Here is a 25,172-nt window from a genome sequence, read left to right as displayed (position 1 = left end):
CAGAATCTGCCAGAGCTTACAATTATTCTTTGGGGAAAAGAGTACCTCTAGTCATAGCCTGAAACTCTTTTTTTAAAGAAAGCTTTTATTTAATAAATATAAATTTCATAGGTACACCTTTTGGATTATAGTGGTTCTTCCCCCCATACCTGCCCTCCCACCCCAACTCCCATCTCACCTCCTACTCCCTCTCTGATCCCATTCTTCATTAAGATTCATTATTAATTATCATTATATACAGAAGATCAACTCTATACTAAGTAGATTTCAATAGTGTGCATCCACACAGACACACAAAGAATTAAGTACTGTTTGAAGACTAGTTTTGCCATTAATTCCCATAGTACAACTCATTAAGGACAGAGGTCCTACATGGGGAGCATGTGCACAGTGACTCCTGTTGTTGATTTAACAATTGACACTCTTATTTATGGCGGTAGTGATCACCTGAGGCTCTTGTGAAGAGCTGCCAAGGATATGGAAGCCTCTGGAGTTCACACTCAGTCAGTATTTAGACAAGGCCATAGTCAAAGTGCAAGTTCTCTCCTCCCTTCAGAGAAAGGTACCTCCTTCTTTGATGGCCCCTTTTCCACTGGGATTTCACAAAGATTTTTCATGTTGGCCATTTTTTGAGCTTGGATTTCTTTAAGGTACCTCATTGGCCACTCTGCGAACTCCATCAGAAAGGGAAGTGGGAGTGCCAGGGGTGCAGCAACCATGAACTCAATGTACACAAACCTGTTTTTGTCCTCTTTAGGATCCCTCAAATTTCCTGGTAAAATTAAGTGCTCTGGGTATTTCAAGGTCCTATTTTGCTATTCTTCTGCTGTTTGTCTTTTTTTTTTTTGAACTGTTTGTCTTTACTTAAGTGCTTTGCTTCTGCTAATATGCTTTCTCAATAGGAGAAATCAGAGGTAAGTTTTGGGAGCAATCTTGAACATATTGCTCAGAGCACATTGAAATCGTCAACATTAGCAGGTGAAATATGAGAAATTGGATCCCTGGTATTTCTTTATCTCTATGAGAGAGAGACAAATTGATGACATGAGTCTTTAAGTCTGAAATATGCCTGATGTGTATTTGCCTCCTTTATCTGAACTGCATTCAGACTGTCAGCATGACAGCAGTCATGCCCTATTTGGTTATGTAATATCTTCACAAATACACTTCTTTTTATTAATCCTGCCATCTTCTGGTGCATTCTTCACAGCACAGTCAGGAAGATCTTTCCAGAATCACAAAACTATGTCTTCTGTGGTTGAAATTCTTTAATGTGTTTCAATTATACTTGAAGTAAAGAATAAGTACATGGCTTGCAATGAGGATGCAACAACCCTTATCCAGTCATGAGAACTGCGCAGTCCCATCTTTCTTTGTATCACCCTTCCTCTTCCTCCCAATCTGCAATTTTCTCCAATCCCTAATGAAAGTCATAGCTCCCAGTTCCTGCACATTTTTACACACTTTCATTCATCCTCTCAACTGGGTTCAGGACCAGCAGGGCCACTGAGAACAGGATCAGCAGCATCTTGCAAGACTCTGGAGTTGCTTCTGAGTGTGTGCTGGAAGACTCAGGGCAGCTCCCTCTAGAAAGAGGAGCAGAACAAGGGCACCTTTGAGCTCCATGCTGGGTGTACTTCCCCTTCCATATACACTAGGCTGATTTTGCTCACATCATGTCCACTGCATCCCTTACTTCTCTTTGGGACCAGAGGCCAGGAGGATGGGGTTGGGTGGAGGAGGTTAGTGTCTCATTTCTAAAAGGTTCAGTGTGTGACTTGGGCAAAGCTTTTGAAGTAACATTGTCCAGACTGGCAGCACAGCTATGAGTTTCAGTCATCATTTGATTTGCAGTCTGTTTTGTAAGTCCATTAATAGATCAGCCCTTCTTTTGCATAGCTTTTTGCATAAGGGTACACATTTGCAGTGATCCCATAGCCTGAAATGAAGATGGTCAATATTTTTTGCAGTTATAGTAGTCAACCACCATCACTCATAGTATGTGTACCTATGTGTATTGTCTTTAGATTAATTTTTGTTAATCTAAGGGTCATTTCTGTTTAACTTTGAAATGGGTGATGATAACACACTTGTGCACACTTGATAGTGATGGATGTTGATCTACAACCAACTGACGTCCAGGATGCATTGTCTAAGAGTCCCTGGATCTTGTTCTAGTTAGGGAAATCTGGTGTTGTGGAACACCATGACCTAAAGTAATCTGTCCTAATTAATATATTTGGCGTTTTTGAAGCAAAAGTGCCCGCAACATCATCCTGTGATTCTTAAGTACCTGAAATGAAGGCACCCTTCCTGGAGTGAACCAAGGAATTTCATGTATCTAAGCCTTCTTCTGAGATCCTCTTCTTGTTTAATTTGTTCAGCAAGATTCAGTTTGGGCCTTATTTATTCTAGAAAATATTTTATATTTACCCATCCACAACTGATTATTTAATGGCTAGTGTATGTGCTTCAATAGGGAGTTTGGTATCCTCTTCAAAACACTGGCTTCCTAGTATGTAGTGGATTTCTATGCTGTCTACTTTCTCAATTGTTGTACAGTACAGAGATTTTTTCTGCAATATTTTTATGTTCATCATTTATCTGTTGCTTATTTTGTTGCTATTTTATCTTATGAATATATTCTCATTGTGGTCTTTTCCCCTCTTTTTGGCAATGCATTTTAAGAGGATTTCTTTATTTAATCCTGTAAATCAAAGCCTATGGTCTTTTTTCGTGTGTGTGTGTGTGTGTGTGTGTGTGCATGTTTTAATCATCTGAAAACAAGGTATGCTGTTTCCAAAAGTCTTTTTAGGTAACTGCCTTGGCCAATAACTTCTCCACTGCTGATTATGCTGTTCTGCCCTGTAGTTGCCTGTTCATCTTGTCCATGGATGATGTGCATCCGTCAGCATCACCCTCTGCTACTTTTATTTTGGGCGTTGTGCGAGTTTTCTGTTATTGTTTGGTTTTGCACAAAGTTAGTGATGTGTAGCGGATAGTTGGAGCAGGTATGGCAGGGAGGACCATGTGTTGATCTTATGGGTGACTGGATCTTCTGCTATACACATAGATAAGCATGTCTGTACTGCTTGTTCTGAAGGTATGTATTGATATTATAGGGAGGATTGTTAGTAAGGTGTGGTTTTCTACCTGTAGTCAATTATATATCTTTGTTGAAGGTTTTTATTTAATGAACACAGATTTCATCTGTACAGCTTTTAGGGATATAGGTCAATTATATCTCTATTGCTTTCAAAGTACTCAGTCTCAGGAATTTTGTTATTATAGCAGAAAATGCCCCAAGATATTTTAGAAGGAACTAGATGAGTAGTTGGAAACTGTGGGAAGCAGAACAGTGCTGGAAGGGCATATGGCCTCTAGGGGAGGAGGCAGACTGTAGCCACATTGTTCTAGAATGTCTCATGAATCTATTAGGATGACTGTATCTGGTTTCTTAGACATAATTTGAGAAAACAAACTGGAGATGGTATGACCTGAGAAGTGGCTTGCAATAGACTTTCAGGTAGAATAGGGAGGTCAGAGAGAAGGAGCAGAGGAGAGCTAGACAGACTTGCTCACATTGTGTTGTAGCCTGCACACAGGATTGTCATGGTGTAAGGCATGCTTGACCGAGGTTGATGGACACTGGAGGAAAATAGGTGATTTCTCAAATTTATAACTGAGCTCATGCCCTTTCTCTAACCTTTTCCAGTGTAAGCAATTAATGAATGGGATTAGTGTATCATGGAAGAATAAATTCAGCTTTGAAGCCACCAAACACAAACAAAACAGTGGTTATGGAAGACCTGAAAGGAAAGACTCTCAAGTAAGAAGGGTGGGGCTAAAGCAATGACCATGCCTGTTGTCAAAAGCTTAGGAACCTTTAGCTGACTCGAAATCCAGAGCAATTCACTTGCCTTTTACTATGTGCATTAAATCTGAAACATCCCAAATAGAATTATTGATTTCTATATCTGAATACCTGCTCTTCTCACCACTATATATATATATTTTTTGCCAGGCAGAGTTAGACAGTGAGAGAGAGAGAGACAGAGAGAAAGGTCTTTCTTTTCTGTTGGTTCACCCCCCAAGTGGCCGCTACAGCTGGAGTGCTCCGGCCGGTGGGCTGTGCCGATCTGAAGCCAGGAGCCAGGTGCTCCCTCCTCGTCTCCCATGCTGTTGCAGGGCCCAAGCAGTTGGGCCATCCTCCACTGCCCTCCCGGGCCACAGCAGAGAGCTGGACCAGAAGAAGAGCAATGAGGACAGAACCTGGCGCCCTATCCTGGACTAGAATCCGGGGTGCCGGTTTCGCAGGCAGAGGCTTAGCCAGGTGAGCCACGGTGCCGGCCCTCACTACTATATTTTTTTGGTTGCTTTTATAAAACATTGGCTGGGTGGCTAGCACAGGAGAAGTTTATTTTCATATAGTTCTGCAGGCTAGCAGCCCTTTTGCCTGGAAATCTTAAAGATATTTTCCTTGACCAATGTCATTAAGTAGTTACCAGAGTCAATTTATTTTTTTATTTTTTTATTTTTTGACTTGCAGAGTGGACAGAGAGAGAGAGAGAGAGAGAGAGAGAGACAGAGAGAAAAGTCTTCCTTTTGCCATTGGTTCACCCTCCTTTTGCTGCCACGGCCTGCGCACTGCAGCCGGTGCATCACGCTGATCTGAAGCCAGGAGCCAGGTGCATCTCCTGGTCTCCCATGGGGTGCAGGGCCCAAGCACCTGGGCCATCCTCCACTGCATTCCCTGGCCACAGCAGAGAGCTGGCCTGGAAGAGGGGCAACCGGGACAGAATCCGGTGCCCCGACCGGGACTAGAACCTGGTGTACCGGCGCCGCAAGGCGGAGGATTAGCCCATTGAGCCATTGTGCTGGCCCCAGAGTCAATTTCATCTGAGGCATCCCGCCGTGGCTTCTAGGCAGTGGCCTTTGTATTGTGTCTGCACATACATGGGTTTCCTCTGGGTACGTGACTCTCAGAGATATCCTTGCAGGTCCACAGGTTTTCTTGTTAGGACAGCAGTCAGACTGGTTTAAGACCTGCTGTTACTGCATCATTTTTAACCTACTGATATCTTTAAAGATGTCTTCTACAAAGAGTAATTTTTCAAGCTACTAGGTCTGAAGGTTTCAGCTGTGAATCTTTTGGGGTAGGAACAATTCAGGTCATAACACTTCCCTCTCTTTACTCAGCTAATGACAGTTATTTCACCAGGTTGTTACACATATATAGTGGTCACTTTTGACTTCCTACTCCTACCCCTGTGGATTGCTCATTACCAAATCCAGATGTCTGTACCTCCAAATATATCCCACATATGACCACTTGCATCATCTCTAATGCAAGGCTCTGGCTCTGGCTATGACTCTGTGCTGCAGGATTGAGCAGCCTGAGCCTGGTCTTGGTAACATTCCTGCCTCTGACACATCTCTTGTGAGTTCTGCTTACACCTCTTCAAAAGGCAATCTTTTAAAAAGATAAATCAGGGGCCGGCGCCAAGGCTCATTTGGTTAATCCTCTGCCTGTGGTGCCGTCATCCCATATGGGTGGCATGTTCTATTCCCGATTGCTCCTCTTCCAGTCCAGCTCTCTGCTGTGGCCTGGGAGGGCAGTGGAGGATGGCCCAAGTGCTTGGGCCCTGCACCTGCATGGGAGACCAGGAAGAATCACCTGGCTCCTGGCTTTGGATCGGCGCAGTGCAGGCCGTAGTGGCCGTAGCGGCCGTTTTGCGGGTGAACCAATGGAAGGAATACCTTTCTCTCTGTCTCTCTCTCTCACTGTCTAACTCTATCTGTCAAATAAATAAACAAATAAGTAAAAGATAAATATGCTGCTTTCCTTGTTAAAAAACTCCCTAGGGATTGATTGCCCATTGCAATTCTATTTCCCTCTCTTTCTTGTAGTGTGATCAGTTCTCTGAGTGCTATATAGAACACAGAGCCTAGCACTAGGTTGTCTGGAGCAACAATGTAACTCTGTCTTCAGCAGGATAGATGAACATTGGCAGCATGAATAGCTTGTGCTGAGAGTGAATGTGCATTCATAAAGTATCTGGCAGTCTTCAAGGTTTTCATCACTCTACACTCACTCACTGACTTACCCAGAGCATCCTTCAGTCATGTGAGTGCCAATCATGGTAATTTCCCTATACATGTGTAATATTTTAAAGTCATTTATATACATTTTTACTGTGCCATTGTATGTTCAGATAGGTTTAATACACACATGCTCACTGTTGTGTTACAGTTACTTCAGTATTATATATAGTACTTGGATACATATATATGTAGTCTCAGTGTGATTAGCTGTACCATATTGCCTATACATTTAAATGCATTCATTTAAAAAAAAAAAAAAGAAAGGCTGGCGCCATGGTTCACTTGGCTAATCCTCCTCCTGCAGCGCTGGCACCCTGGGTTCTAGTCCCAGTTGGGACGCCGGATTCTGTCCCGGTTGCTCCTCTTACAGTGCTTGGACCCTGCACCTTCATGGGAGACCAGGAGGAAGCACCTGGCTCCTGGCTTTGGATAGGAGCAGTGCGCCGGCTGTAGGAGCCATTCTGGGGGTAAACCAATGGAAAGGAAGACCTTTTTCTCTGTCTCTCACTGTCTATATCTGTCAAAAAATGCATTCTATTGTGTTTAATAATAAAATTGCCTATTGACACAATTCTTATGATCCATCTCTGTCATTTTGTGATACATGACTGTATATGTAGGTACTTCAATAAGTTCATGGAAAGTTGAAAAGATTTTTTTTGGTAAAATTTTTGAAATTCATGTATGTAAGAAGACATCAAAAATTTCATGAAAATTCATATTATGAGAAAAGTATGATTGGCAAAACATTTTTGTGCTGAAATAAACACATTTAAAATTTAATTTTACCATGTTTTTGTTGAAGTACCCTGAAATCTATGTGTTTTATGTGTTGTTTCACAATACATATCCTATCTTCCTAATGTTAAAACCCCTACTTTCCTTTCCCATCTCACTGTTTTAGAACTCCCTACTCTGCCTGCCCATCTGAACATAATAAACACAGATGCATTTTAAAAAATAAAAAGAATCACATTACCTTATAATCAATTTGATAATTATTTTTATAACTTTAATGTGGTGGAACTTAGTTGCAACTTAAAAAACAATTGGCTAGTTAGTTCTCCCCAAAGAACATTGGATAATCAAATTTTGTTCAGTGATCAATGCTATAGTTATTATATATTTACTTTTCAAAATGTATGGTTATGTATCCAATGATATCCTGATCAGTCATATTTATTATCTCATTTAGTTTTTACATTAGTCTTTTGATGATTTCTTATATAGAGTTTATTTTCAGATTGAAGGAATGAAAGCCTAATATGATTGAGCAATTTTTCCAGAGACATACACTTTATAAATCCTAGCACTGTTAAGAAATATTAGAGAAGAAGGTAGGGCAGAAGGATACAGAGAGAGACGCAGACACAGAGGGAGAGATAGGATAGAATGTTCTTATTTATTAGAAGAATTCATACTTCCTTGGATCAAATCACAGGAAATGCACAGGATTCAGTTGAAGAAAATGACCAAACTTTGATGCAGGTTACATGCTGATTTTAATGTCCATCTCTGGTTGTTAGTTCACCCTGGCATCCACCATTATGTCCTTCTTTCCAAAGGGTTACCAGGCTTTCTCAGCTTCAGCCACTTTCCAGGCCATGTTAATTCTTATTTGGGTCACCTGGGGAAAGATTTTGCCCTGACTTGGCCACGGGAATGGAGGCAAGAACATCTTGTCTAGGCAACTATGTACTGTTATTCCATTTACTCCTTTTAAACTGTTGCTGATGTGTAACTGATATACAAAAATGTATGCGTTTAATGAGTCCGTCTTCATGAGTTTAGACATATGCATTTATCTTTGCAACCAAAGTACTAAGCATAACATAGCAATCGATTTCTTTTTACAAAAGTTTTAATTTCTACTTCTTTTGTAAGATTTTGTTTTTGTAGTTTAATAAGTTTGAACATTTTGCCACATTCATTTCATGTCTTCATTATATATATGCATATATAATATTTTTCTAAAAATATATTAATATCACAAATGGAAGGATTTATGATAATGTTTATAACTTGGGGGAAAGAAAGGTGTATTATCATACACATGATATGAGTCAGTGAAGTAATATATACCTATCTACCAAATGATATGACCTGCACCATTTTTACATTCTCTGTATGTTATCTCTCACAAATAAGAATCAACATGTGATATTTGTCTTTTTGAGTCTGGCTTATTTCACTTAGATTAATGATTTCCAGTTACTCAATTTTGCATTTATTAGGATTTCATTTTTTTAAAACTTTTATTTAATGAATATAAATTTCCAAAGCACAGCTTATGGATTACAATGCCCCCCCCCCCATAACTTCCCTCCCACCCGCAACCCTCCCCTTTCCCTCTCCCTCCCCCCTTCCATTCACATCAAGATTCATTTTCAATTCTCTTTATATACAGAAGATCAGCTTAGCATATATTAAGTAAAGATTTCAACAGTTTGCACCCACAAGAAACACAAAGTGAAAAATACTGTTTGAGTACTAGTTATAGCATTAAATCACAATGTGCAACACATTAAGGACAGAGAGGATTTCATTCTTTTTCACGGTTTAGTAATACTCCACAGTGAATGTCTACATTTTCTCTTTAAATTTTTTATTAAAATTTTTAATTTATATAAATGGGACAAATTTAGCGTATCTCATACATACAGTTTTAAGAACGTAATGATACTTCTCGCCCCATCCTCCCTCACCTTCTCTTGCCCACCCTTCCTCCTATTTTTTTTCTTATTTTTTTATTTTTGTGATAATATACTTTTTTCTTTGAGAACAAATTTCATCATTAATTGAGGAAGCACCTGAGGAGACAAGCAATGGGGTTGGGCACTTAGGCTTATCTAAAACTTATGAGCTGTAAGAATAGCCTCCACTGAATACACTAAAATGAAATACATCTTTCAGAAGAAGTTTTACTATTAATTCTCACAATACAACTCATTGAGGACAGAGGTCCTGCATGGGAAGTTAGTGCACAGTGACTCCTGTTGCTAATTTAACATTTAACACTCTTTTGTATGACATCAGTGATCACCCAAGGCTTTTGACATGAGGCGCCTAGGCTATGGAAGCCTTTTGAATCCACGAACTCCTTCACTGTTTAGACTAGGCCATATACAAAGTAGAAATTCTCTCCTCCTTTCAGAGAAAAGTACATCCTTCTTTTAAGACTACTTCTTTCCACTGGGGTCTCACCACAGAGGTCCTTCATGTAGGACACTTTTTGTAACAGTGTCTTGGATTTCCATGCCTGAAATGCTCTTTTGGGCTTTTCAGCTGGACCAGAATGCCTTAACGGCTGATTCTGAGGTCAGAGTGCTACTTTAAGTGATTGTCTTTCTATGAGTCTGCTGTGTGGACTGCTGCCCATGATTCTATCTATTATTATTACCAAACCCTTAATCCTATCTGTATGATTGCTTTAACACTTAATCCTATCTATATGATTACTTTGACACTTAATCCTATCCCTATGATCACTTTAACACTTGAAATGCTTTTTTACCCCCCACTTCTGGGAATTTGACATCCCATGGCAAGTTTTTAAACTGTACCCTTAGAAGTAAGTCCCTAGGAATGTATGCAGAACTATACAGTTGTACAGTTACAAGCTTCATACATTTCATAATTACAACTTTAGGAACATGATGATTTTTCCACCATGGCCGTCCTCCCACCACACTCAGACCCCTTTTCCTATTCCCTCTCTTATTCCCACTCTTATTTTGTTCAAAGATATATTTTCAATAAACTTTATATACATATGAATAATTCTGTGTTATGTAACGCGCTCAACAAATAGTATGAGGGAAAAAAAACTTGTTCCTCAACAGGTAAGACAAGTGCTTCCGATTTTCCCCCATTCACTATGATACTGACAATGTGTTTGTCATAAGTTGCCTTGATTATGTTGTAGAATGTTCCTTCTATACCCAATTTGCTTAGAGTTTTCATCATGAAAGGGTGCTATATTTTATCAAATGCTTTCTCTGCCTCTGTTGAGATAAGCATATGATTTTTGTTCTTCAGTTTGTTAACGTGATGTATCACATTGATTGATTTGCGAATGTTGAACATCTCTGTATACCAGGGATAAATCCCCCTTGGTCCTGGTAAATGATCTTTCTGTTGTGTTGTTGGATTTCTTTATTTTTATTTTTATTTTTTTAAAACTTTTATTTAATGAATATAAATTTCCAAAGTACCGCTTATGGATTACAATGGCTTCCCCCCCATAATGTCCCTCCCACCCACAACCCTCCCCTTTCCCAATCCCTCTCCCCTTCCATTCACATCAAGATTCATTTTCGTTTCTCTTTATATACAGAAGATCAGTTTAGCATACATTAAGTAAAGATTTCAAAAGTTTGCTCCCACACAGAAACATAAAGTGAAAAATACTGTTTGAGTACTAGTTATAGCATTAAATCTCAATGTACAGCACACTAAGGACAGAGATCCTACATGAGGAGTAAGTGCACAGTGACTCCTGTTGTTGACTTAACAAATTGACACTCTTGTTTATGGCATCAGTCATCACCCTAGGCTCTTGTCATGAGCTGCCAAGGCTATGGAAGCCCCCTGAGTTCACTGACTCTGATCATTTTTAGACAAGGCCATGGTCAAAGTGGAAGTTCTCTCCTCCCTTCAGAGAAAGGTACCTCCTTCTTTGATGACCCATTCTTTCCACTGGGATCTCACTCACGGAGATCTTTCAGTTAGGTTTTTTTTTTTTTTTTTCCAGAGTGTCTTGGCTTTCCATGCCTAAAATCCTCTGATGGGCTTTTCAGCCGGATCCGCATGCCTTAAGGGCTGATTCTGAGGCCAGAGTGCTGTTTAGGACATCTGCCATTCTATGGGTCTGCTGTGTATCTCACTTCCCATGTTGGATCATTCTCTCCCTTTTTGATTCTATCAGCTAGTATTTGCAGACACTATTCTTGTTTATTTGATCCCTTTGGTTCTTAGTCCTATCATTATAATCAAGTGTTGTTGGATTTCATTAGCTAGTATTTGTTGAGGATTTTTGTGTTGATGTTCATCAGGGAAATTAGTCTATGGTTCTCTTTGTTGCATCTTTTTCAGTTTTAGGAATTAAGGTGATGCTGGCTCGATAGAATGAAGTTGTGAGGATTCCTTCCCTTTCAATTGTTTTGAATAGCTTAAGAAGAATTGGAGTTAGTTCTTGAAATGTCTGGCCAAATTCAGCAGTGAAACCATCTGGTCCTGGCTTTTTTTTTTTTTTTTGGGGGGGGGAGGGTCTTTATTACTGTCTGAACTTAGGTAGGTTGTCTGTGTTCAGGAATTTATCCATTCTTCTAGGTTTCCTGGTTTGTTGTTATACATTTCTTTGTCGTAATGTAGTAATTTCTGATGTTTCTTTTTATTTCTGTGGTGTCTGTTATATTTCCTTTTTCATCTCTGATTTTATTGATTTGGGTCTTCTCCCTCCTTTTTTTTGATAGTTTTGCCAATGATATATTGATTTTGTTTATGTTTTCAAAAAACCCACCTTTTTATTTCACTGAATTTTTTGGTTTCACTTTTTAAAATTTCTCCTCTATTTCTTTCCTCCTCCTAGTTTTGAGTTTGGTTTGTTGTTGATATTCTCAGTCCTTGAGATGCATTGACAGCTCATTTATTTGGTACCTTTCCAGTTTCTTCATGTAGGCACTGATTGGTATGAACTTCCCCTTTAACACTGCTTTTGCTTTTCAGAAACTTGTTGGCTTTATGCAATCCCATTTGTCTATTTTTGCTAATTATTGTTTTAGGGTCCTCCTCAAGCATGCCTAGGCCAATGTCTTACAGTGTTCTATATTTTCTCCTGGCTGTTAGATGGTTTCAGGTTTTATGTTCAGATCCTTGACCTGTTTTGAAATTATTTTATTGTAGGGTGTACAATAGAGGTCTTGTTGTAAACCTATGCAAGAAGAAATCCAACTTCCCAAATCGTTTGTTGAAGAGACTTTCGTTTATCCAGGAAATGATTTTTAGCTCATTTTTCATTTTTTAAAGATTTATTTTGGCAGGTGTCATGGCTCACTAGGCTAATCCTCTGCCTGCGGCGCTGGCACCCCAGGTTCTAGTCCCGGTTGGGGTGCCAGATTCTGTCCCGGTTGCTCCTCTTACAATCCAGCTCTTTGCTGTGGCCTGGGAGTGCAGTGGAGGATGGCCCAGGTCCTTGGGCCCTGCACCCACCTGGGAGACTGGGATGAGGCACTTGGCTCCTGGCTTCGGATCAGTGCAGCACGTCGGCCGCAACACGCCGACCGTAGTGGCCACTTTGGGGGTGAACCAACGGAAAAAGGAAGACCTTTCTCTCTGTCTCTCTCTCTCACTGTCTAACTCTGCCTGTACAAAAAAAGATTTATTTTATTTATTCGAGAGGCAGAGTTACAGACAGAGAGAGGGAAAGACAGAGAGGGAGGTCTTCCTTCCATTGGTTCACTCCAGAGTGACTGCAACAGCCCTATCTGATCCTATCCAAAACCAGGAGTCAGGAGCTTCTTCTAGGTCTCCCATGTTTGTGCAGGAGCCCTAGCACTTGGGCCATTTTCTACTGATCTCCCAGGTATATTAACAGGGATTTGGATCAGAAGTGGAGCAGCTGGGACTCAATCTATATGGGATGTCGGCACCACAGGTGGAGGCTTAACCCACTATGCCACAGTGCCTACCCCTTAGGTAATTTTTCATATAGTAGTTGATTCTAGATGTATGAGTTAATTTAAGTAGGTTCTGTTGTGTTCCGTTGGCCTACATGTCTTACATTTATGACAGTATTAAGTTGTTTTGATTATAGTAGTCCTTCACTATTTCTTGAAATTGGATATTGTAATCTTCTAGCTGTTTTGTTTCTATATAAGAAAGCTTTGGCTCTTCAGATTCTTTTGTGTTCCCATATTAATTTGACAATTCTTTTTCCTAGTTTGTGAAGAATATCTTTGCAATTTTGATTGGGATTGCATTGAGTTTGCAAGTTGCTTTGGGTAGTATGGACTGGTTTTTTGTTTGTTTTTTTATTTACTAGAAAGAGTTACAGAGAGGCAGAAGAGAGAGAGAGAGAGAGAGAGAGAGAGAGAGACTGAGAGAGAGAGAGAGAGTGAGAGTGAGAGAGAGAGACAGAGAGAGAGAAAGTCTTTCATCTGCTCATTCACTTCCCAAATGGCCAAAATATCCAGAGCTGAACTGATCCAAAGCCAGGGGCTACAAGCTTCTTACAGATCTTCCTTTTGAGTGCAGGGGCCCAAGGACTTTGGCTGTATTCTACTGCTTTCCCAGACTATAGCAGAGAGCTGTATTTGAAGTGGAGCAGATGCAATTTGAAGCAACGGCTATGTGGGTTGCCAGCACTGTAGGCGGCAACTTTACCCACTAGTGCTGGCCCCTAGTATGGACATTTTGCATTTGATCTTAGCCAAAAGGCTGAGAAGTGATAGTATGAACATTTTGATGACATAATTATTTCATTCTGTGAACATGGAAGATTTTCTCATGTCTTCAAGGTCTTCTATTTCTTTTCTTAATGTTTTATAATTTTCATTGTAGAGATCTTTGATGTCCTTGGTGAAGTTTATTCCAAATGGCTGCAACAGCTGGAGAGCTTGGTTGATCTGAAGCCAGGAGCCAGGAGCTTCTTCTGGATCTCCCACACATGTTCAGGGGCCCAAGGACTTGGGCCATCTTCCCCTGCCTTCCCAGGCTGTAGCAAAGAGCTGGATCAGAAGTGGTGCAGCTGGGACTTGAACTGATAGCGTTATGAAATGCTGGCCCTGCAGGCGGCAGTTTTACCTGCTACGCCACAGCACTGGACCCTACTTCTCTTTTTTTTATTGTATTTTTTTGTGGTTTTAGAATAGGTAATGCTGGCATCATCAAATGAATTTGGAAGGGTTCCCTCTCTATTGGTTCTTTTAAGTAGTTTGAGAAGAACTAGTATTCTTTAAGTTTGGTAGATTCAGCAGTGAAGCCATCCATTCCTAGACTTTTCTTTCTTGGGAGGCTCTTTATTACTGATCTAGTCCCAGCCCTTGCTATTGGTCTATTGAGGTTTTCTATGTCTTCGTGCCTCAACTTTGGCCAGTTATATGTGTCCAGACATCTGCATTTCATCTAAATCTTTCAAGTTTTGGCATGTATATGTTCATAATAATTTCTAGTGATCCTTTGTATTTCTTTGGTTGTCTGTTTTAACAGCATCTTTTTCAGCTTGGATTTTATTAATTTGACTGTTCTCCCTTTTTTCTTGCTTAGTTGGGCCACTGGTTTTCAAAAACCTAATTGTATTCTCTAAGTTTTATTATTTCCACTTACTAATTTTGGGTGTGGTTCTTTTTTTGTAAGGTCTTGGAGATGCATTGTTAAATTAGGCATTTGATACCTCTCCAACTGTTTTTTTTTTTTTTTTAAAGAGCCAGAGTTATAGACAAAGAGAGAGAAAAAGGTCGTCCATCCCTTGGTTCACTCTCAAAGGGACCAGAAATTTCTCTCAATCAGTATCTGGAATATGTGGTCCTTCCTTTGTTTTTCTGTTATCATTCTGTGGCTGAAGTCAGTATGGCTTCTTCCTGTTCTGCCATTTTGGATTTCTCTGACCACTGTTTCTCTCTATTTGCCTTTAAGTAATTTTGTCCCTTTGTTATGGTTTTACATAGTGATCCCGTTCAATTATTTATAACCTTTTTAACCTTTTGGTTTAAACTTTTAAAAAATTAATTAATTTTTTTTATTAGATAGCAAGAACAAGAAAGCTCCCACCTGCTACATTTGCTGTTTCTCTTCCCAAATGCACTCAAAAACCAAAGATGTGCTATGGTGAAGCCAAGAGCAGGGAATTCTATGTAGGTCCCCTGCATGGATGGCAGAGACCTAACTATTTGAGCTGTCACCCTGATTTACAGGGTATGTATTGATAGGCAGCTGGAATTGGGAACTGGGGCTGAGTATTGAATCCCCAGGCACTCTGATAAGAGATGTAGGTCCCTTAACTAGCGTCTTAACCCCAGGGTCAAGTGTTTACTCCCCCCACCCCCGCTTTATGTGTTAGTCTCTCAAAGAAAAATTCTGTTTTTGATAAGGTTTATTTATTTATTTAAAGGTAGAGTTAGAGATATCTTCCATTAGCTGCTTAACTCCACAAATGGCTGCAATGCAGGGTCTGGAACAAGCCAAAGCTAGGGGCCTAGAACTCCATCTGGCTCTCCCATGTGGGTATCAGGACCCAAGTATTTGTGCCATCCTTTGCTACTTTTCTAGGCACATTAGCAAGGAACTGGATAGGAAGCAGAGCAGACAGGATGCTGGCATTGCAGTGGCATTGCAGGCATTGGCTTCCTCCTCAGTGCCACAATGCCGTATCCTCAACATGAAATTCTAAATGGAGTATTCTTGACCTTAAAATGTTTGTGATAGCTTTCAGTAGGCTCTTAGAATATCTCCAAGACACTCCTCTCCTCATGAAAAGAAAGATGCTGCACAAATTAGACTTACTTGGTATGTTAGCTTATGTGAAGAAGAAGAAATGATGCTTAAACTTCTTTAAACAAAATTTCCAATTTATTTGTTTGTACATATTTGAAAGGCAGAGAGGCAAAGATACACATAGAGAGATCTTCTATCTATTGGTTCACTTCCCAAATGATTGTGACAGCTGGAGCTAGGCCATGAAGCCACATTTCAATCCAGATCTTTCTGTGAGTGGTAGAGACCCAAGAACTTGAGCCATCACCTTCTGCCTCCTAGAATGCACATTAACAGGGCTGGGAGCAGAGGTGGACTCAAGCCTAGTCATTCCACTATGGGATGCTGACAGCTCAAGTGGAATCCTGACTGCTACATCAACCACCCAGCTGTAAACTTCTTGGAATTCCTCAGGCACATGTTATTTAGATGTGTCTAAGAAATTGTCTAGACTACGTAAATATCTAGTGTGTATTGTTACAATATTATCTTCATAATTTTGGTGATTATGTTGTCTTACTGAGAGCGCAGATCTAGTAAGAAAAAAAAAGGTAGACCTTATTTTATCTCTGAAGGGCTCTAAATTCCTTACACACGTGATGCTGCCTGTATTATGAAATTTACTCAGGTTTTCATAAAAAACTGTGGAGGAAATAGGGAGAGGTGAAGTTGAGCACTGATAAAATAGGGAGAAGCATGAATGAGCTCTAGCCAGAAGAGACGTAAAACATTAATTTCCTTAGAAATAAGGATTAATTATTTAGGATATATTAGGGATTGCCTAGTCTCTGTATCTTCCTCACATTTTAAAACTATTTTCTTCTTTCTTCGATAATCACAAGAATATCAAGAAAAAATCTGAAACTAATTTTAACTCTTTCATTTCTTGGGGCAGTTTTTTGGTCTCGCAGTTAAATCACTATCTGTGATGCCTATGTCCCATTTGGGGTGCTTGGGTTTGAGTATCATCTCCACTGCCATTTCTAGCTTCCTTCTAAGGCACACTCTGGGTGGTAGCAAGTAACAGCTTAAGTTAAGTAGTTGAGTCCCTGCCCCTTGTGGGGGAGACCTGTTTCTGACCCTCCCCTGAGCTGGCCAAGTGGCACTCAGGGAGTGAACCAGAAGTTGGGAGCTCTCCCTCTGTGTGTGTGTCTGCCTGTCTCTCACATAAATAAATAAACACATATCTTTAAGAATTGTATTTGTATTGTGGATTACATGGAAGATGGGGAATAAGGGAACTCTTTTGCCTAGAAGTTGCCTTTGGTGATAATGAGGAGGAAAATGTGCTGGTCTAATCAATGTGAATGGGGTCCTAGGTGCGCTTACAGTTTGTTCACAGCCTTCAAGCTTAAAGTTCACAACCACTCAAAGCAGAGACATAGAAAACCACAAACTGCATGCTAATTATTTTATTGGTACTTGGAAGACAGAATTATGCCAACATTGTTCCAATGTTCTGAAGGAAGTCTTCTTGTTATCATCTTATTCACTTTCTGAAAGAGACAAACAAACAAGATGTTCATAGGGAGGATTCATCTTGGCAGAAAATTGTGGATCCCTGTTGGTTTTAATGAAGTAAATACAGAAACCACCATCCCTGCGCATTCTACTTCACCGTCCCCCTTTTCTGTCTTCATACCTCCTTGTTCACTCTAACATGCACCTAGCAGATCACATCTTGCAAATTGTGTTTTACAAATGAAAAAAAGTAGACTCATCTTAGATTGCTTATCTTTTAGTTGATATTGAAAATGTTCAAGGATATATTTACAGTGATGCTTACTGCAACATATCCCGTAATAATGAAAAACTTAAGCCAGCCTAAGTGTGCATTGATAGGGTGTTTGTTAAAGAAAACATAACACAGTCCTATGATGCAATAGTATACAACTGTAAACACAAACAAAAAGAACCAATGAGCAACAGCGGGGTCGGTGTTGTGGTACAGTGGGTATTTAAGCCTTAGTCTGAGATGCTGGCATCCCATCTGAGCACTGGTATGAGTCCTAGCTGCTGCACTTCTGATCCAGCTCTGTGCTAATGTACCTGGAAAGCAGTGGAAGATGGCTAAAGTGCTAAAACCCACGTGGGAGGGCCCAGATGGAGTTCCAGGCTCCTGGCTGCAGTCTCACCCCCAACTGTTGCAGCCATTTGGGGAGCACATCAGATTTCTCTCTCTTTCTCTTTCTCACCTGCCTCTATCCCCTTGTACCTCTGTCTTTCTAATAAATAAGTCAAACTTAAAAAAATGAACATCAGCAAGAAATCATGGAAAAGATCTATTAATTGATATGGAGCCTTAGCCTGTTGAGCCGCGGTGCTGGCCTTTCTCTCTTATTTTTAACAGGGATAAATTTTCAGCTGAATTTAGACTCCTAAGAACAATTGTGTGTTAGCCAGCGCCGTGGCTCACTAGGCTAATCCTCCGCCTTGCGGCGCTGGCACCCCGGGTTCTAGTCCCGGTTGGGGTGCTGGATTCTGTCCCGGTTGCCCCTCTTCCAGACCAGCTCTTTGCTGTGGCCAGGGAGTGCAGTGGAGGATGGCCCAAGTACTTGGCCCTGCACCCGCATGGGAGACCAGGATAAGTACCTGGCTCCTGCCATCCGATCAGCGTGGTGTGCCGGCCACAGCGCGCTGGCCGCGACGGCCATTGGAGGGTGAACCAACGGCAAAGGAAGACCTTTCTCTCTGTCTCTCTCTCTCACTGTCCACTCTGCCTGTCAAAAAAAAAAAAAGAATAATTGTGTGTTAATTAAACAGTTCAACCAATGGTATTAAGTAGAACAAGAAAATACTAAAAAGATAAATAGTAAGCTGTTCCTTAACAGTCAGGACAAAGACTGATCAAGTCATTGTTTCTTATAGTGTCTGTTTTACCTCTACATGTTTCCTTTTAGGTGCTCAGTTAGTTGTCACAGATCAGGGAAGACATATATTTGTCCCTTTAGGACTGGCTTATTTCACTCAGCATGATGTTTTCCAGATTCATCCATTTTGTTGCAAGTGACTGGATTTCATTGTTCTTTATGGCTCTATAGTATTCCATACAGCACATATCCCATAATTTCTTTATCCAGCCTTCTGTTTATGAGCATTTAGGTTGATTCCATGTCTTAGCTATTGTGAATTGAGCTGCAATAAGCATTGAGGTGCAGATAGCTCTTTTATTTGCCAATGTAATTTCCTTTTTGTAATTCTGAGGAATGGGATGGCTGGGTCATGTAGTAGGGCTATATTCAGGTTTCTGAGAATCTCCAAACTGTCTTCCATAGTGGCTTGACCAGTTTGCATTCCCACCAACAGTGAGTTAGTGTCCCTTTTTCCCCACATCCTCGCCAGCATCTGTTGTTGGTAGATTTCTGTATGTGAGCCATTCTAACCGGGGTGAGGTGAAACCTCATTGTGCTTTTGATTTGCATTTCCCTGATGGCTAGTGATCCTGAGCATTTTTTCATGTGCCTGTTGGCCATTTGGATTTCCTCTTTTGAAAAATGTCTATTGAGGTCCTTGGCCCATCTCTTAAGTATGTTGTTTGTTTTGTTGTTGCAGAGTCTTGATCTCTTTTAGATTCTGGTTATTAATCCTTGCTCAGTTGAATAATTTGCCAATATTTTTCCCATTCTATCTGTTGCCTCTTCACTTTCCTGACTGTTTCCTTTGTTGTACAGAAACTTCTCAATTTGATGTAATCCCAATAGTTAATTTTGGCTTTGACTGCCTGTGCCTCTGGGGTCTTTTCCAAGAAGTCTTTGACTGTGCCTATATCTTGCATGGTTTCTCCAATGTTCCCTAATAATTTGATGATGTCAGGTCATAGTTTTAGATCTTTAATTCTGTCTCCTTCATAAAACCTAGCCACTGCACCCACAATTTGTTTAAGAATGGTGGGGATGCATATAGAGAGAATAGAATAATATTTAGGAAGCAATGGGGCAGGGTGTGTCCTAGGAAGATGAGGCCCAGATCCAAATTAATTGCTGCAGGACCCAGGATCTATTATTTTGGGAACGATAGGGATTTCTTTAGTTCAGCATCTTCCTCCATTCCATTATATTCTCCCTGTTTCCATAAAATTACTGAAATGTGAAAATGATGAGAATTTTCGTTTGTGGTGGTGTAGAATCCAGGGAAGGGGAGAAACAAGAGAATTATTTCATTTGAGAGTTGATTTGATTCCATAAAGGAGAAACTAACTTTGCTGGAAACATCAGTGGGAAGGGGTCCTGAATGCTGTCCCATTGTGTTCATGTCCTGTAAGTGAGAGATTCACAGATAACCAAAATCAGAGACGAGGGCCATGAGAAATTGCATGCTGATTATTTTATTGGTACTTGGAACATAGGGTTGTCACATCATGGTTCCAAAGTCATGGATCTTAAAGGACATTATCTTCTTATTCACTTTCTGAAACAAAGAAACAAAGAAGAAAGTTTGTTGAGGGGACTTGAGAGGGGAAGAAGATGAGGATCCCTAATTAGCTTTACTGAAACGAGGTAGGTGAGGGCCTGCCTTCTCTCCCTTTCAAACTTAGGTCCATTCTGTTGACAGTAGTCTGCATTTACTCTTTCTGTGCACCTAACAGCTCAGGTGTTCTAAATTATCCTTTACAAGATGAAGAAAGAGATTTTTTTTACTGTTATCATTTGATTGGTGTTGAAAAGTTTAGGAAATTTTACAAACATGGTCAGTGCAACATATTATATCATCTGAAAGGGAGAAAACCAGTGCAGTACACTGACATGATGTTCCTTAAGGAAATTCTGGTATAGCATACAATGGGAAAATATGCTATGTGAAAAAAAAAGGCCCAACAGAACAATCACATCAGAAAACTGCCCATATCTATATACATCTACATACATCTGTGAACAGATATTTACATTGTATAATAAATATATTATTGGACATGAGAAAAGCACAACTTGGTATATTTGGTATAATACTGCTTGTGAAGAACGATCGCTTTTTGTTTATATGGAAATATATATATCCATAAGGATATTTAAAAATGTTATTTTTTGTGTTCTTTGGCTTGTGATATGTGTAAGTAGAATGATATATGCTTTTAAGATAAATGACTTAAGATCATGCCTTTATGCTGAATTTTTAAACCTAGAATAGAGATTAACTTAGTAGTAGAATAAAAATCTAGATAACTTTTAACGGCATTCAGAGAAGATGTTATTTATCTGCAATAATGGACCTGATAGTTCTCATATGGAACAGGCAAGAACATAGTGTGCTCTAGTAGACCTTTGAAGGGAAGTCATTGAGTCTGAGCCCAGGAGGCAGAAGACCAAAGGAAGAATTCTACTGTATGTCCACATTAGCAACATAATCTCAGAAAAATATTCATTGTTATAAAAGAAAATTTTGTGGCAACCATTCTCAAATTCAGAATCCCTGGAGATCTTATTAAATAACAGCATCTTGCCATGCTATTTTAGAATATCTGAGTAGAAATCTTAAAAGTAGAGCCCAGGATTAAATCATTTCAATACACTTCAGGTAGATTCATGGCATACTTTAGTTAGAGAAGGAAAAAACATTAGGGTTTGATGGAGAATGAACTTGACTTTTACGTGTCATTGACTTATATAATGATTGGGGTGCTTATCTAGGGGAAGGCTTTGCTCTAGTTCCTTGAAAAGGTGATTGTGTTCCTCTTTGGCCTCCTTGTTGGGGTGCTCACTGTTGGGCTGCTCCCTGTGCCCACCCCTACCACGGTGGGTTGCTCCCTGTGGGCATTTTTTGGATACTCCCTTTTTGCTTCTTTTTAGGGTGACCCCTTTTGATTCTTTATTGGAGTTGGCCCCCATGTTCAGTTGTTTTTTTGCTTTCTAGAGGTATCTGGACAGCCTTTCCCGAAGGTCATTATGGCTAACCTTCTTCCTTTTCTGGAGGAGGGGGTTTAGTGCCCTTCGGTGGAGGTCGTGTGCCCTTCTGTGGAGGTGGTGGTCGGTGGTGGTTTCCATGAGGAGGTGGGCGAGTTTGGTTGTGGTGGCCTCCTGGACGTGGTGGTCTGTGCTGTGGACGATCTTCTTGGCTGTCATCATCGTTCTGTGTTGCAGCTAGGCTCTCGTCTAGGTTCTCATACTCTGCATGGGTCATACAGGAATAGAAGAGTTTAGTGACTGAAGATTGCCGTTCATTGTCACCCCCTGAGCTGTTCACATGTCACTTACTCTGCAAACTTGTATCCCCCTGCCACATTCCCTCATCCACACTGCTTCCTTGTGAACCACTCCTCTTAGGAACACACTGAGGTCATGGAAGGCTCATTTCTTTGCTTCTCACAAAAGTATGTTGTTTAACATTAGGGCCACCGGGGAGCACTGGGATACCTTAGAATCATGTATAGCTGGTAGCAAACATCATTTATATTGCAGTTTTTACTATGAGCTATTTGTACAACTTGAGAGATTTTCCTCCTAGTTTGAGTTCTTGAGTCCTGTGTTGAAAATAGGGTTTGTTTCTCAGGTCTCAGACACATGTGGAGAAATAGGAAGAGAGAGAAGAGAAAGACAGCGTGATGTGCCAGACAGGATTCACTGAATTGCTTTTTAAAGTTGCTTCAGCTGGGGGACCCCACGGACTGCACAACCAGGGGAAATGGGACTGAGTCACTGCTTTCTTTGTGTTTCTCCTGGAAGCCAGGTGCCTTCGAGGGAAACACTGGAGGAAGGGAAACTAACTGGGACTCAGAGAAATGGAGGAAGAGAGATTGTACAGGACTGAGTAGTCTGTTAGCTGTCAGCAGGTATGCTAGGCCTGGCTGAACTGGTTTAGAGCTGCTGTACCTGAGTCTGAAGTCACTGGTATTGTACTTGGTGGCCTGTGGGGCCCACCATCTCCTTGTGCAGCTTTTTGTGTCCTCCCAGTTGGTTTGCTCCTTGTGGGCCCCCCTTGTTGGATCCTCTTCCTTTCTGCCTCCTTTTTAGGGTGAACCTGACTGGCCTCCTTTTTGGGGTACATGCTGTTGGCCTCCTAGTTCAGGTTGTTCTTATTGCTCCCCAGAGGTCCTGGGCTATTCCCCTCCTGAAGATCTGTCCTAAGTCTGACCTTCGTCCTTTTCTGGAGGAGGGGGTTTAGTGCCCTTCTGTGGAGGTGGTGGTCGCTGGTGGTTTCCATGAGGAGGTGGGCGAGTTTGGTTGTGGTGGCCTCCTGGATGTGGTGGTCTGTGCTGTGGACGATCTTCTTGGCTGTCATCATCGTTCTGTGTTGCAGCTAGGCTCTCGTCTAGGTTCTCATACTCTGCATGGGTCATACAGGAATAGAAGAGTTTAGTGACTGAAGATTGCCGTTCATTGTCACCCCCTGAGCTGTTCACATGTCACTTACTCTGCAAACTTGTATCCCCCTGCCACATTCCCTCATCCACACTGCTTCCTTGTGAACCACTCCTCTTAGGAACACACTGAGGTCATGGAAGGCTCATTTCTTTGCTTCTCACAAAAGTATGTTGTTTAACATTAGGGCCACCGGGGAGCACTGGGATACCTTAGAATCATCGAGAGTAACTCCATGTATAGCTGGTAGCAAACATCATTTATATTGCAGTTTTTACTATGAGCTATTTGTACAACTTGAGAGATTTTCCTCCTAGTTTGAGTTCTTGAGTCCTGTGTTGAAAATAGGGTTTGTTTCTCAGGTCTCAGACACATGTTGAGAAATAGGAAGAGAGAGAAGAGAAAGACAGCGTGATGTGCCAGACAGGATTCACTGAATTGCTTTTTAAAGTTGCTTCAGCTGGGGGACCCCACGGACTGCACAACCAGGGGAAATGGGACTGAGTCACTGCTTTCTTTGTGTTTCTCCTGGAAGCCAGGTGCCTTCGAGGGAAACACTGGAGGAAGGGAAACTAACTGGGACTCAGAGAAATGGAGGAAGAGCGATTGTACAGGACTCAGTAGTCTGTTAGCTGTCAGGAGGTATGCTGGGCCTGGCTGAACTGGTTTAGAGCTGCTGTAACAGAGTCTGAAATCACTGGTATTCTACTTGGTGGCCTTGTTCATTGTCCTGAATCAAGTTTGTGGATGGCTTGCATATAAATTTAGGCCTTGTAAATCCATTAAGCCATATAAAAATTGATGTTATGAAGTCAGTGGCAAATAAATATTACTGGTGAAAAATGTTATTTGAATATTCAATAGGAATTGATTGTGTGCTTTACCTGAATTTATGCTGAGATAATCTTCATAACTGTCATGTAGTTGGAGAAACACACAAGAAAGTCTGGTTAAGTCTAGATCTCTGGTGGCTGGCCGTTGTGCTATATGAGCCGGTCCCTCTTACCAAAGCTTGAACATCCCTTAGGATTCATCTCTACCCACTCTCTGTTCTGCTGTTGCAAAGGGGCAGGTAGTGGCAGGGCTGTTTCTTGGGTGAGGATTAACTAGGACCTGCTGATGCAAAAGCTCTGTTTTGTCTTCCCTGTTATCTCTCATCCTCACTGCTATTTTAGGCAATATATTCTGGGATATTCAACTAATGTCCTCACTGAGTTCGTTCTTTCGTTCGTTCTTTCTTTCTTTCATTTTTTTTTTTTTTTTTGGAGAGGCAGAGTTAGACAGTGAGAGAGAGAGACAGCGAGAAAGGTCTTCTTTCCATTGGTTCACCGCCCAAAATGCCACTACGGCCGGCATGCTGCGCTAATCCAAAGTCAGGAGCCAGGTGCTTCCTCCTGGTCTCCCATGTGGGTGCCGGGCCCAAGCACTTGGGCCATCCTCCACTGCCTTCCCGGGCCACAACAGAGAGCTAGATTAGAAGAGGAGCAACTGGGACAGAATCTGGCGCCCCAACCGGGACTAGAACCCAGGGTGCTGGCGCCGCTGGCGGAGCATTAGCCTAGTGAGCTGCAGCACTGGCCACTCAGTACTTTCTTTAACAATGTTTGTCACCAGGGATAACCAGGGATAGCATTTGACTACTGTCATTGAGATGGCATTCAGAGTGTGATGAAATATTCAGTTGGTTGAAAAAATATCAGAAGACTGAGTACTGATCCTTGTGTTTAGTATGTGTAGAGAGCCACATGTAGAATCTGGTTCTTTCTTAATGAAATAGCTCTGTTGTGTGCGTAGTTCATTAATAGGACAGATCCACTCTACTGCAAGTGTACTGTCATTTACTGTCTGTTGATTGCTAGAATGTCTTCATGAGTGTAAGTGCCTGTGCTGTATCAGTCTTGCTATCCTCTTGCTTATCCTTCACAGCACAGTCAGGGAGATCTTTTAACAGATGAAAAACTTACTTTTTCAGTTTTGGGGTTGAATTCTTTAGTGTGTTCCGATTTTACTCTACGTAAAGTATAAGTCCTTATCATGCAATGAGGATGCAAGAGCACTTATATCAAAGTGACAAGTGTGAAAACCTATTCTTCTTTTCATCACACACCCCTTTCTCTTCCTTTCCATCTGCACTGTTCCCCTAAGCACCAAGCAGAGTCACAGCACCCCTTCCCCTCTGTTTTTCCATACCTGCACTTATGCTCTGAATTGAGCTCAGGGCCAGCAGGGCCACTGCGAGCAGGGTCAGCAGCATCTTGGAGGAGTCTCTGGAGCGGCTCCCAAGTGTGTGCTGGGAGACTTGGG

The 25,172-nt window shown here is 41.1% G+C and overlaps 1 protein-coding gene across 2 annotated transcripts in view; it reads right to left on the bottom strand.

The window, feature by feature from the left end:
* Positions 1–25,172, bottom strand: part of LOC138843658 (uncharacterized) — a 72,957-nt gene extending 47,785 nt beyond the window's left edge. Inside the window, exons 1-4 of one of the 2 annotated variants that reach the window (XM_089304592.1) lie at positions 25,059–25,172; positions 22,642–22,833; positions 21,465–21,677; positions 19,885–19,983 (exon numbers count right to left, since the gene is read on the bottom strand). In XM_089304592.1, the coding sequence (XP_089160718.1) occupies positions 19,973–19,983; positions 21,465–21,677; positions 22,642–22,833; positions 25,059–25,122 (480 nt within the window). In that variant the 5' untranslated portion in view covers positions 25,123–25,172 and the 3' untranslated portion in view covers positions 19,885–19,972. Of the gene's footprint in view, positions 1–19,884; positions 19,984–21,464; positions 21,678–22,641; positions 22,834–25,058 lie in introns of those variants that run through there. The other variant, XM_089304591.1, reaches the window with a different exon arrangement.

The sequence above is a fragment of the Oryctolagus cuniculus genome, chromosome 9, assembly GCF_051225735.1.
Source record: "Oryctolagus cuniculus isolate XC-2025 breed Fujian yellow rabbit chromosome 9, ASM5122573v1, whole genome shotgun sequence".
Lineage (NCBI taxonomy): Eukaryota > Metazoa > Chordata > Mammalia > Lagomorpha > Leporidae > Oryctolagus > Oryctolagus cuniculus.
Note: the sequence above shows the minus strand (reverse complement) of the source record. Positions and strands in the feature narration are given on the sequence as shown.